At 35.1% G+C, this 13630-nt stretch overlaps 1 protein-coding gene across 1 annotated transcript; it reads left to right on the top strand.

Annotated features, from left to right (window-relative positions):
• The first annotated feature begins 4148 nt into the window (after window positions 1–4148).
• Window positions 4149–13630, top strand: LOC109059563 (BCL6B transcription repressor). Its single transcript, XM_042727057.1, has 12 exons — window positions 4149–4411; window positions 4985–5049; window positions 5318–5546; window positions 6240–6470; window positions 8505–8651; window positions 8770–8959; window positions 9380–9603; window positions 9711–9823; window positions 9908–10048; window positions 10396–10526; window positions 11968–12105; window positions 12211–13630. Exons 3-12 carry the CDS (start codon window positions 5326–5328, stop codon window positions 12358–12360), a joined length of 1686 nt encoding a protein of 561 aa, XP_042582991.1. The 5' UTR covers window positions 4149–4411; window positions 4985–5049; window positions 5318–5325; the 3' UTR covers window positions 12361–13630.

The following is a 13630-nucleotide window of genomic DNA, read 5'->3' as shown; positions in this document are numbered from 1 at the left end:
AATAATTTTTAATAAGAAATTAAGACATTAAAGTAGAATACATTTCATCATGTTTCATGTTTTCTACAAAAATATTAAGAAGCACAACTGTTTCCAACATTGATAATAAAAATAAATGTTTCTTGAGCAGCAAATTAGAATGATTTCTGAAGAATCATGTGACACTGAAGACTGGAGCAATAATGCTTACAATTCAGCTTTGCATCACAGAAATAAATGACATTTGAAAAATGTATTCAAATAGAAAATGCCTATTTTAAATTGTAATATTATTTCACAGTATTACTGCTTTTTACTGTATTTTTGATCAAATAAATGCAGCCATCCTTAGCAAAAAAAACATACCTCACAAAAAAAAAAAAAAAAAACTGACCCAAAACTTTTGAACCATAATGTGCATGCATATGAATTTTCTTTTGCATATGTCGCAACCTGTGATCCGTTTCAGTACATCCTAATTTTCTTCATTGTCCATTTTTGTCCATGCCCCCGCCTCCTTCCACCTTCCTCAAGAGGACAAACAACCCCCTTCATCCATACTCCACTCCGGATGAGCTCAAAGCATGTCCTTATATGTCCAAATCTCTCAGCTTCAACAGGAAGAAGCAGTTTATTGAAAGTACACTCATTGTTTCTGCACCTTATAAATACAGTTAATTTGTATATCATATGGTCTGGACCCCACTGACTTGCACTTTGTAAGCAAAAAAGAAAGATGTTTTTTTTTTTAAAAGAAAGTCATTCATTTTTGGGTAAACTCCTTATCAGAATTTTAATCTTTAGTGTATCATTGTCAGAACAACATTATTCCACCTTTTCATTCTGTGATTCATGCTTTTTAGAAAGCAGAAACAGTGACTCAACTAGGCTGCAGCTACATAAAAACTCATTAGAGAGTCCCAGCAGCTCTGAGAATCACAATGCAGCGGTTCCAGCCCACTCCAGCCGTGCTGCCGGACACTAGCTGAGGCACGCAGCTCTGAGGATCTGATCTATATAACGGTGCTGCTGCCAGTCTGACAGACTGTATGGTTTCCGCTAATTGGCTGAGCTCGTTTAGTAATGGTCTCACTTTTCCTCGGCCGCCCCCTCTCTTCCGTAGCTCGCACAATGCCTGGAAGTCGCCTAAACCCACATCTCCCTCTCTGTTTTTTCTTCTGTTGTTTTTTCTCTCTCTCTTTTTTCCCCTCGCACCAAAAACACAATTGATCCAGTCAGCATCAAAACAAATAGGAACACAAAGACACACACACGCACTCAACACCCTCATCTAAAAGATACTTCCGACTCGTATTAACAAACACGGTGCATGTTTCAACACAAACAAAGGACGAATTCAGTATTTGCATAATAACTTCTCAAAGCTCAACACTTATTTGCTTTTTTATGATGGTTGGTATTATTACTTGATGTAAAGGAGAATTTTGATCCAGTTGTCTTTAATATTAGAAACTGACTGAAATTTGAGAAATTTCAAATCATTTGCATGTATTTGGTTTTAGTTATTTTCATTCTGAACTGATTTAGTCCTCATTTTAAGAACATTATTTATTAAAAATGTTCTGAACAGTATCCTACACATGACCAGTACATTATAGCCTACTTAAATATTATACTTCACATGTAACATCAAAATATTTCTCTTTATTTTAATAAAATGATCTGAATGTTTGACAGGGTTGTGCTTATTCATTATTTATCAGCATGTGGCTCATTTGTAGAGTTTTAAATCAGTGGTTTTCAATACTGCAAGTGGATTTAGGCATCACAGCATTATAGTTTCCACTGTGGAAAATGGATTTTTGTTTAGAGATATGTTAAAGATTACATTTAACAGTGTTATTACAATTATTAGTGTTTCTAAATATAAATGTACAATGATGGCTAGGCAATCAAAATGTAAAAAATTATTAAATAAAAAATCGCTGGCCACTTATATTATGCAATTGTAAGCAACCATTGCCTGGTGGATAATGAAAAAGTGAACTAAAACCTGAACAATATTTTGCTGCATTATTATAATTTTTTAAGTTTTGTACATTTTAACATTTTCAATGGGTCACCAAAAGTAAAAGTAAAAACAGTAATATTGTGAAACATTATTACAATTTAAAATAATTTTTGTATTTATAATAATTCTGAGCATCTATTACTCCAGTCTTCAGTGTTATTCAATTTCTAGTGTTCTATTTTTTCTTTTTTGTGCATACATTGATCTCAAAGGTAATCTAAAAGTCTATTCTCAATTAAATATCAGCTGATAGCAATAAACTAAAAAAACTATAGCCTAATACTAGCCAATAGCCATGCAAATTAAAGCAATCATTGCCTTGTGCATGAAAAAAAAATGAAGTGAAGGAATCTGAATCATATTGAGCAAAATTTCATATAGACTTAATTGTCTGTCTTTATGCCCATTGGTAAGTTTTCCCTCCAAACTCTCCATGAACCATGAGTGAAGAAGGTGAGGTAACTTTCCGCTTGTTTTGAGCTATTGGAGACCTACACGGGCCCCCATATCCCCTGTCTCATTCTCCTGCCTGCTTTATTGACGGATGTCCTGCGCAGGCGTTTCATCCCCGTCTCTGGCTCTGTGTGTGTGTAATTGTGTGTGTCTCACAGGAAGCCTTAAGGGGGGCAGGCTGTGGAGCGGAGGGGGTGTTCCATAGTTCCTGCACATCTGCAGGCTGCATTTCTCTAGGTGTCGCTCAGTTGTTTTTCGGTCGTGAGAGAGGGGTATCACCCATATCACTTTTTTGTAAAACTCTCCTATTTCCTTCCGCTCATTGCCCATAACAAGCTTCCAGAAGCACACACACACTCTCCTGTCACAGGAAGCCAGACAGAGGTTTCCGGCAACCCTTGAGAGAGGCAGGTGAGGCCTAATAATTTGGCTGTACCTGTTGACCTGGCTGCGTTCGCTGAGATGCTTATCTTTGGTCTGAACTAAGGTCGTGCCCTTTGTTTAGGCCATGTTTACTGTGCAACCTGGTTCAATCAGTCCACTCTAAATTACTTTTAGGAAGTTTACTCTCCAGACTCATTTCAGATGGCCTACTTAGATTACTAACGTATCCTCAGCATATTGGAGTTGAGTTAAGTTTAAACTTTGATGCAAAGTTTGTGCAATACAGTCATGGAGATATGGAAATATTCCTTTTTTAGCTAAGCATTTTATCCACAAATGTAGATTATTGGATACATTTATCTAGTTGAAATTTTGTTGGATATAGTTAATATATAAATGAATAAATGTATTATTTCTATTCCAAAATAATTCTTTCATTTAGCAAGGATGCATTCAATTGATCTAAAGTGATCAAAAGTGTCAGTAAAGACATTTAAATTGTTACAAAATTGTTGAAATGAATGCTGTTATCTTGATGAAACAAAATCAAAATTTCCACAAAAATATTATGCATTAACAGTTTTTGACTTTGATTTAAGCAGCAAATATTACATATTAGACTGATTTCTGAAGGATCGTGTGACACTGAAGACTAGAGTAATGATGCTGAAAATCCAGCTTTGCTATCACAGGAATTTTTTGATATTTTAATATTTCACATTCCACATTATAAATTTAGCTGTGAGTATGGTTTTAAGTTTTCCAGATTCATTTCAAAATGTATTTTGCAGCCTTGGATTGCACAGTTCTATCCAATCTTATTTGCCTTGTCATTGCTCTCACTCCACAAAAGACAAGCTTGTCAGAAGAATTCATATGACAAAGTTGATGTATTTGCACACTTCCTCTGAGACCCTTTCCCTTGTCCTGGACAGAGACTGGGTCGTGCACATTTGCTTTGGTTAGCTGAACTCCTGGACATTGTTGACAGGACATCTGACCCATTGACAATGCTCATAAGCCCACGCAGGCCAACACACCCTACACTCTCTAACACACAAACCTACATTCCCTGAATTCTTAACTTCCATACACATTTGCAAAACACACGCAACATGCATCAAAAAGCACTCTACCCACTTTCCTGTCATCATTAAACACAAAAGAGCTCTAATACACAACTATAAATACTGACACACGGGGGCCTGGAGCCTTTTCCCGCTGAGCTTCCAGCGCGTGGGCAGCATAGGGGGATTCGGCTTCATGTTTTTTCCCCTGATCAGAGACCATCTAGATCCGGACCTCAGTCATTAAAAGAAACGCCACAAAACTGACCCAGGAGCAGTGTGAAAAGGCAGCTTCTACTAACACAGGAAATAAACACCCTGACTGAATGAGACTTCCTGCACAGTGTTATAAAGGATACTCTCTCCTAAGTCAGACTGGTCAGTTTTTCAGAGACTCATTTGAGGAAGGGAGGTTAGCGCGTGTGTGTGCAGCTTGGATCAGAGGAGAGGAGCTGTAAGAACAAGGCGGTGTGTGTTCTCGTCCCTGCTGGTCGGGGTGAGTTTTCCAATAAATCTTTTTTATGCATGTTTTCTTGCAGTCAAATAGTTTTATTTTTAGCACATGAATTCACATTTCCATGTAGTTCCTCAAAAATGTGATGCTTTTTTATTGTTATGCTCAAACCACATGCAAAATGTGTCTTTGATGGATCCTTACTCAGCTAAAAAGGTGCTTGTGCTCGTTTTTATGGGAGGAGGCCCTTTGCAGGCTAAATGTGATGAATGAATGACAACATGGTCATTTTTCCGTAACTTTAAAATTAATAAAAACTATAAAGCATTACAGTACATTTGCTAAAAGGTGGTGCGGAATTCAGTAATTTTATGAAAAATATTTTTTATAAAGCTTTACAGTCCCCATTAGACATTTCGCTACTAACTGGACTAATGCAATATATGATATTTCAGTTTTGCAGCATGCTTCTGAGACCTGCAGATGTGCAGTTGTTGTATCAGTGCTGTTGTTTAGAAAATGACATTTTATTTTAAAGATGTTTTACTTGATGCATGTGAGTTAGAATGATTTTTTTTCTTTTTTTTCCTTTTTTTTTTTTTTTTTTGATGGCAGGTACGAGTAGGGAGCTGGCCTCCCCAAATAGACACTTTTGAATCTCATTTCATCATCCTTGTCAGGTATTGTTTTATTTGTCAACGTATTTTCTGATAAAGCTTAATAGGAGCATAATTAATTTGACTAGACTATATTGTTATTTAATTAGCTTCATTAAAAATTTGGTTTATATTTTTAACATTTGATAAATATAAAAATTTAAATATTTTTTAAATATCAGTAATTATTAGTTTATATTTCTTTAATATTTTGTTAAATATACATATTAAAATTACAATATTATCCATAAATATCAATGCATATTTTATTTATATATCCTTTATCAAACAGAAAAATTAATGCAAATGGAAGAGGGATACCGAAGCTCCTCCGAGCACACTGCAGTGGAGTCACTCCATGTGATGGAGGTGAAAGGCTACATTAAGGAGTTCACCCGTCACTCCAACGACGTGTTGCTGAACTTAAATGAACTGCGGCTTCGGGACATCCTTACAGATGCCACGCTGCTTGTGGGCACCGCCAGGCTGCGCGCCCACTGCGCCGTGCTCATCGCATGCAGGTTGGTCAACAGGGAGTGCCATGATGTACAGTCATTCATTTTCTTCTGCCCTCCCTCACTTCTTCTTTCCTGCCCCCCTCGGCCTGTTTTCCTGTTTGTGCCAAGATTTGTCTTTGTCTGAAGACACTAGCTCACTCCTGCATGACATCATATTCCGCCTGCGGCACATCCTTTGTCTCACAAATGTATTGTGTCAGATGCAATTTTTTTTTTATATATAGTTTGTAGTTGGTTGAAACTTTATTTCTTTGTTTGTCTTATTAAGATCTTTCACTGTTTCTGCATTTAAAGTTTTTTTGAATACAATTTTTAATTCAAATTGCAAAAAAAGGCTTATCTTAGTACTTTTTGTCATGTTTCTATAGTCAAAATATCTAAAAAATCTTAAATTTAGATGCATTTATAAGCAAAATGACTTAAGATATTAAATCTTGTTTATTTTACTTATTTTAAGCAAAATGCACTTCATTTAGATTTTTTTTCCCTTTAAACAAGACTAAATATCTTATGTCATTTTGCTTATTTATTTATTAAATGAATTTTATTTAAGTGTTTTTTTAATAGATATTTTGACTTGAAACAAGACAAAATAGGCCTACTAGTACTAAGTAAGATAAGCCCCTTTTTTTCTTTTTTGTTGCAGTGCATGTGTCCTTACCTTTTCTTGCACCTTAATAAACGTGTTTTCCACAGTGGATTCTTCTACACTTTCTTCTCTCGTCGAGCGGCTGGTGCTGGCGGTGAGCGGGGGTTTTCTCTCACTCTGCCGGAGGGGCTGGACGCAGGCAGCGTGTCCCTGCTGCTGGACTTCATGTACACCTCCTGCCTCCCTCTCACGCCCCGGACAGTATCTGGTGTGCTCGCCGCTGCCACCTATCTGCAGATGGAGCATGTCGCTGACACCTGCCGAGCATTTATTCACAGGTGAGAATGAAGGGCAGAGCTACGGAAGTTCTAAGCGGCCATGCATTATAATTTTTTTTCTTTTTGTTTTCTCGTTATAACGACTTAATTTTCTCGTTATCTCGACATAACAAAGTTCGTTTTCTCGTTATAACGACTTACTTTTCTCTAAGAATTTACAAAACTGCGCCAGCAGGTGGCACTATAGACCTGAATATAACTGATGGGGTGTTGTATACTATCCACTTTACTGTACGCGGACCTTCCTCGTGATCGCTATAATTTGTGCAGTCTTGTTTATTACTGACATTTAATTAATTCATAAATGTTAAATGCTTGAATCAATATGAATATTTTGTTTATTAAGTTCCTGCTAGATGCATGAGTTTCACCAACACATTCTGTTTCATCAATAACTGCTTATCAAAACCAAGGTTGACATCACTGTATTCTGTTTGCACCAATTTATATTATATTTGTGCTTCTTTTAGGCTCATGATTAATTTAAATTTAATTTTAATTTAATGATTAGGTAGTTAATAAGCGGAGATGTTCTGTTTATCTACAGTAGGACGGGATTTAACGATGTAGGCTGATGTGCTTCTTTTCCTTATTACTAATCTTTATTGTTAACCATATTGATGAGAAATGTGATGTATATGTAAAATCCATAGGCTAATTTAATTCAGGTTTGTTCTGTAATGTTGTAATGGTTTTTTTCTACACACACACAGATACACTACACGTACACATGAACGCTCTTTTCAAACAGAAGCTTGTAACACACATGATATCTGCCACATAATGACTACTACAAATTACAAATTATATATAATTTTATTTCATATAAAGGGAAAATTAAAAGTGAGTTTAATCCAAGCAGCTCTAATGGCGCGGTGTTGCCATTTAAACATGTTAATTACAAAAACAAAACGTTCGTTGTACTGTCTCTGGAAAAAATCAACAGTGATTGATCAGCCTTTATTTATACAGTATTGTAGACGTTATTATTACCTAGGCGAAGCAAAATTTGCTGAAATATAGGCTACAGTAAGAGCGCCTGCATGGCTGTCCATCAGATGCCTGTCAAAGTTGAGTTCGTTACTATAGCAACAGTAAAACGTTCATGTCGTTATAACGAGAAAACAAACTTTCGTTATGTCGAGATAACGAGAAAATTAAGTCGTTATAACGAGAAAAACGAACTTCGTTATGTCGAGATAACGAGAAAATTAATTCGTTATAACGAGAAAACGAACTTCGTTATGTCGAGATAACGAGAAAATTAAGTCGTTATAACGAGAAAACAAAAAGGAAAAAAATTATAATGGATGGCCGCTTAGAACTTCCGTACAGAGCAGAGGGGGAGAGAACACTGCAGTCGAAACTATTTCTGGCGACACCAAAGACAACGATGCTACGAATTTGATTAGAGCTCAAGCTTTATGCAGATAATAATATGACGCACGCAGAAACTACCCAGCCAACAAAAATGTGTTATTATAGGAACGTTTTGCATTAAGTAAGAATGATTTTCAGAATGTTCTCTGGACGTTCAAAAAGTACAGTTTTTAAAAGTTTAAAAACATGAAAACAAGTTGCAGACATGATGGAAACGTTGCTTTTTGAATGACCTCTGAATGACCTGCCTGAAACTTAAAAGTTGTAATATTTAAAACTGTCCAACTAAAATATTTCATTAAAACATCCTTAAACTATGAATAAATGTTTTTTGCTACCATTTTGAGAACGTTATTAAAGACCAGATAACTCTGAACAAACGTTCTATTAATGTTACAAGAATGTTTGTTCAGCACTTTGAGAGAACCTTGCCAGAAAACATTTCCTGTTATTATTTTTAAAAGGTAAAATGTACAAAGATGTCACAGAGGCAATACCCTAAGGTACAAAAGCTAAAAGGCACATCTTTGTATTTTACGTGGCCCTAAATGGTACATATTAGTACTTTAAAATAAATTATTAGCACCTAAAGTGTCAGAACACCCAGTTTTTCCTTCTTTCTGTACAGACTGAAAGTTTTTCTTTTCTCTGCAGTGAAAGGATCTCTGTGAGTCCTTCTTTGATGGAGCCAGCCTCCAGAGCACCCCTCGGTGGAAGGTCACCTCCTGCTCATCCCACTATCTTCTCCTCCCCCTCCAGGCCTGCCGCTGAGGCAGAAGATCCCATCCCAGACAGAGCCAGGTAAAAGGGTTTTGGAGGGAAGGTCTAATAATAAGTATTTGAATCGCATTTGACAACTATATCCTATCTCAAAAAATTGTTATCAAAAAGGCATAAAATCCATTGACTGTATCTACAGGGTTCCAAGTGAGAACTTTGCCTCGCCAGATCCAGAAACTTGCCTTATTGCTATCCCCAAGTCTCAGACCATAGAGGAATCTTCACCTGGAACCCCATCCACACCATCCCCAGACAGTCCTTCCCATTCCAGCGGGCAGCCCAACTCACCTGCTGAGTCCAGTGGCTGCAGTCTGTCTCCCCAGTTAAAGGTGTGTATGTTTATATGAACTCTAGCTTTCAAAGGTTTGGGGCCAGTAAGTTGTCAGTAATTATTTCTGAAGGATCAAAAAAGACTGGATTAATGGTTGCTTAAAATTTAGCTTTGCCATTTAAATTATGTTATTTTAAATTGTAATAATATTTTCACAGCACTACAATTTTTTCCAGTGTTTTTGATCAAATAAATGCAACCTTGCTGAGCATAAGAGACTACTTTCAAAAAAGCCTTTACCAACCCCAAACTGGTAGAATGGTAGTGTGTAGCAATATGTGCATATTGCTTTCAATCCATAGAGACTGCATTAAAAGTTTCAGAATTGGTTTTTCTTTATGCTTTAATGTAAATCTTCAGTGTTTTGCTGAGCCTAAATAAATTAGTATTTACTAATTCCAATATTTCTTTCATATAGAAGCGATCCGAATCCAAGCCTACTCCTGACCCAAAAGCCTGTAACTGGAAGAAGTACAAGTATATTGTCCTTAACCCTCTGTGTGCCACACCTATAAAGGAGGAGGGGGCTGAAGAGGAGCGGCAAACACAAAGCCACGCCCCCTTTGACAATGACAGGATGGAAGTCTCATCTAAAACAACAAATACCATTCAGACAGGGGAGGAGCCTGGACTGAATAATAGGTTTATAGGCCCTTTTCACTTAATTGATTAAAGAACTTCTGATGTAACTGTTTAATAATATATCATTATTAAATGCAATGTACTGAAAATTGTTTTGTTTCCTCTAGGAAAACCTTGTCTCTTCTATATAACACATCACAGCACCAAATATATTTTAGTCCCCATCATGTTGTGGACAGCAGTTTGCAGCCCCTGCCCCTCTCGATCAGTGAGGATAAAGGTGAGTGAACATCTCTCAGCTTTACTATGAAAAGATGTGCTTACAAAAATACACAGACTGATCTTATCCTCTTCATTTTTAAAGGTCTCTGCAGTCCTTATATTTGTACCCAAATTGCCAATCAGAGTCATTTACTGGGCCAACACCCAATCAAGTTTGAGAACCTCGCTACACAGTTCAGTTACCATGGAAATCAAGCCATAAACACAAAATCTTCCTGCTCAGGTGAGGCTGCTGACTCTACAGATAATATATACAAATTAAGTTCTGGAATCTACTTCCAGTTGTGATTTGTGAGGCACAGTCATTAAGTATTAAGTTATAAATCTTACTTGATAACTTCTTTGTTTAGTTTTTTGTAATGTAGTTTCATGTATATGTTTGTATTATTGTTTTTATTATGTAAAGCACTTTGAGAAGGTTCTTTTAAAGGCGCTATATGAAATTAAAATAAATTATACTGTTTTTGTAAATGTAAAAGTTAAATAATGTTACAATTCTAAACATTTTATTATTTCTAGTTCTGACCGCTTTCTCATTCATTTCACTCTTTTATGGTTCGGCTGACTCAGGAGACAAGCCTTACCGCTGTAATGTGTGTGGAGCACAGTTCAACCGGCCTGCCAATTTAAAGACTCATTCCCGCATCCACTCTGGAGAAAAGCCCTACCGCTGCGACACATGCGGAGCCAGATTTGTCCAGGTACATCTGCACAGAATCGCTTGTTGCAAACATTTAAAATATGTGACCCTGGAGCACAAAAGCAGTCTTAAGTCACTGGGCTATATTTGTAGCAATAGCCAAAAATACATTGGATGGGTTAAAATTATAGATTTTTATTTAATGCCAAAAATCATTAGGATATTAAGTAAAGATCATGTTCCATGAAGATATTTTGTAAATTTCCTAACGTACATATAACAAAACATAATTTCTAATTAGCAATATGCATTGCTAAGAACTTCATTTGGACAACTTTAAAGGTGATTTTCTCAATATTTAGATTTTTTGTAGCCTCAAATTCCAGATTTTCTAATAGTTGTATCTCATCCAAATATTGTTCCTATCCTAACAAACCATACATCAATGGAAAGCTTATTTATTCAGCTTTCATATGATGCATAAATCTCAGTTTTGAAAAATTGACACTTAAGACTGGTTTTGTAGTCCAGGGTACAAATAATCTTGAGTATATGTAGTTGCAGAGGGTTTCTTATATATATATATATATATATATATATATATATATATATATATATACAGTACAGGTCAAAAGTTTGGAAACATTACTATTTTTAATGTTTTTGAAAGAAGTCTCTTCTGCTCATCAAGCCTGCATTTATTTGATCAAAAATACAGAAAAAACAGTACTATTGTGAAATATTATTACAACTTAAAATAATAGTTTTCTATTTGAATATACTTTAAAAAAAATAATTTATTCCTGTGATGCAAAGCTGAATTTTCAGCATCATTACTCCAGCCTTCAGTGTCACATGTAACATCCAGTCTATCACGATCATTTAGAAATCATTCTAATATTCTGATTTATTATGAGTGTTGGAAACAGTTCTGCTGTCTAATATATTTGATGAATAAAAGGTTAAAAAGAACTGCATTTATTCAAAATAAAAAAAAGATTCTAATAATATATATTCTAATAATATATTTTCTTTAGTATCACTTTTTATCAATTTAACACATCCTTGCTGAATAAAAGTATTGATTTTATTTTAAAAAAAAAAGAAAGAAAAAAAGTTACTGACCCCAAATTACTGACCAGTAGTGTAAAATTGTTATTACAAAATATTTATATTTTAAAAACATAGCTTCTTTTTTTTTTTTGACTTTTTATTCATCAAACTTCTTTCAAAAACATTAAAAATAGTAATGTTTCCAAACTTTTGACCTGTACTGTATATATATATATATATATATATATATATATATATATATATATATATATATATAATATATATATATATATATATATATATATATATAGTATATATATAAAATTATACACACATGCATACATATGTCATTTTTTTTTATTTATTGTCTTTTTCCTTGTTGAATAGCATCAATAAAAAGAGTTCAACTAATATTATGTTCTTGTAAAATGTGTGTATGTGTGTTGTAGGTAGCTCACCTGCGTGCCCATGTTCTGATCCACACTGGGGAAAAACCGTACCCATGTAACACCTGCGGAACCCGTTTCCGCCACCTGCAGACGCTGAAGAGCCACCTGCGCATCCACACTGGAGAGAAACCTTACAGCGTCAGTTATATTTGAACAAATATATAAAGTATATATACAACTGCACACCTCCATACTGCAAAGTGATGTTGAAATCTCACTCTCTGCCCTATTCTTTTCTTCCAGTGTGAGAAATGTCACCTGCACTTCCGTCATAAGAGCCAGCTGAGGCTTCACCTGAGACAGAAACATGGCGCAATCACCAACACCAAGATCCGCTACAAGGTTCTGGCAGACCCGTACCAACCTGGACCCACTCTGCTACAAGCTTGCTAAGAGGCATATCAAAACATCTCAGGCACCGTTGCTATATGCTCTCTCTGCAGATAGGTCAAGATCTAAACTGAAGATTTAGGCTGAAGATTGATTGACCTATAAAACAGTATTGTAAAGAGTTTAAAGAGGTGGAGTGCTGCATTCAAGGACAGCTTGACTGTAAATGTACCAACGAATACAGTCTTCCAAGAATGCAGTACTCCTGCGCTAGATGTGCTGACTATTATCTTTATTATTTGTTAAAATATTTTTTATATATTTTGCTTTGCATACTTTATTTTCCTCATGCTATTTAATCAGTTATTTTGTTGTCATATTGGCCACTTTTTTACTGTGCCAGGAAAAATGGTGAAAATCATTGTTAAATCTATATACGGCCCTATTCAGATGGTAATTGTTTCTCTTGGGGAATGTGAGAGTATTATGATAAGATGGTAAACAATTATCATCCAAATAGGGCTTAAGACAGTAAAAACGAAGCATGTTATTTGAAAACACTTTAATAGATATGGAATTCAATTTATTTTTATTTATTTATTTTTTGTTTGGTGTTATGACAAAGATGGTTTGTGGCAGAGTGTGAATTAGGAGTTCAGATTTGAGGTGTAAGAGCTGAATGAAAGTAAAAATGTTTAGATATATTGAATTCTGCAAGAAAGTGGGAAAGATTATGAAAGAAAGATAGATGAAGAAAGGAAGTGTAAAGAAGGAATTAAGCATGTTTGAGAAAGAACAGATAAAAGATACACTTAATTGATTTTAAAAAAATTAATATGATGTAATTTTATTTATTTATTTCGTTTTGATTGTTTGTTTTGCCCAAAAGTATTGCTCTTATTTGTTCATGGATGCTTTCTGGTGTTTGTACTATATTCTGTTTCATATTTAAGAAGATAACAGAACAGCCAGAATGGAAAAACTCAAATATATCCTCTTAGTTGTTTATTTACCAGTTATTCAGTATGTTAACGTACTAATTTAAACGGCCTGGAGCCTATTTAAGTAACAAGAAGAAAATTTGTAGAGGACTAGCCTCTCTGCGTATCTTCTTAATGATACTTATGTTTAAGAGACCATTTCATGATTTTTATGGTGTATTATAGTTGCTGAGAGTCCAAGCAGGTTGAGGACTAGCCAAACTAATATACATGTAAAGACTGATAATGATGATGATGATGAGGATAATGATGTCAACAATACTATGTTGCGCTCTTTTGCTGGACAAAGACAAGGCCTATTTTATATAAATTAAAGTTAAATTAATTTCTCA

Source organism: Cyprinus carpio, chromosome B7 (assembly GCF_018340385.1).
Source record: "Cyprinus carpio isolate SPL01 chromosome B7, ASM1834038v1, whole genome shotgun sequence".
Taxonomy (NCBI): Eukaryota; Metazoa; Chordata; class Actinopteri; order Cypriniformes; family Cyprinidae; genus Cyprinus; species Cyprinus carpio.
Note: the sequence above shows the minus strand (reverse complement) of the source record. Positions and strands in the feature narration are given on the sequence as shown.

What these genes read in the sequence shown, in the direction of transcription:
- LOC109059563 (XM_042727057.1), top strand. Translation starts at nt 5,326, where the DNA reads ATGCAAATGGAAGAGGGATACCGAAGCTCCTCCGAGCACACTGCAGTG. An exon ending in GAGCCTGGACTGAATAATAG is followed by an intron (nt 9,604 to 9,710) that starts GTTTATAGGCCC and finishes TGTTTCCTCTAG; the next exon opens with GAAAACCTTGTCTCTTCTAT. An exon ending in CTCGATCAGTGAGGATAAAG is followed by an intron (nt 9,824 to 9,907) that starts GTGAGTGAACAT and finishes TCATTTTTAAAG; the next exon opens with GTCTCTGCAGTCCTTATATT.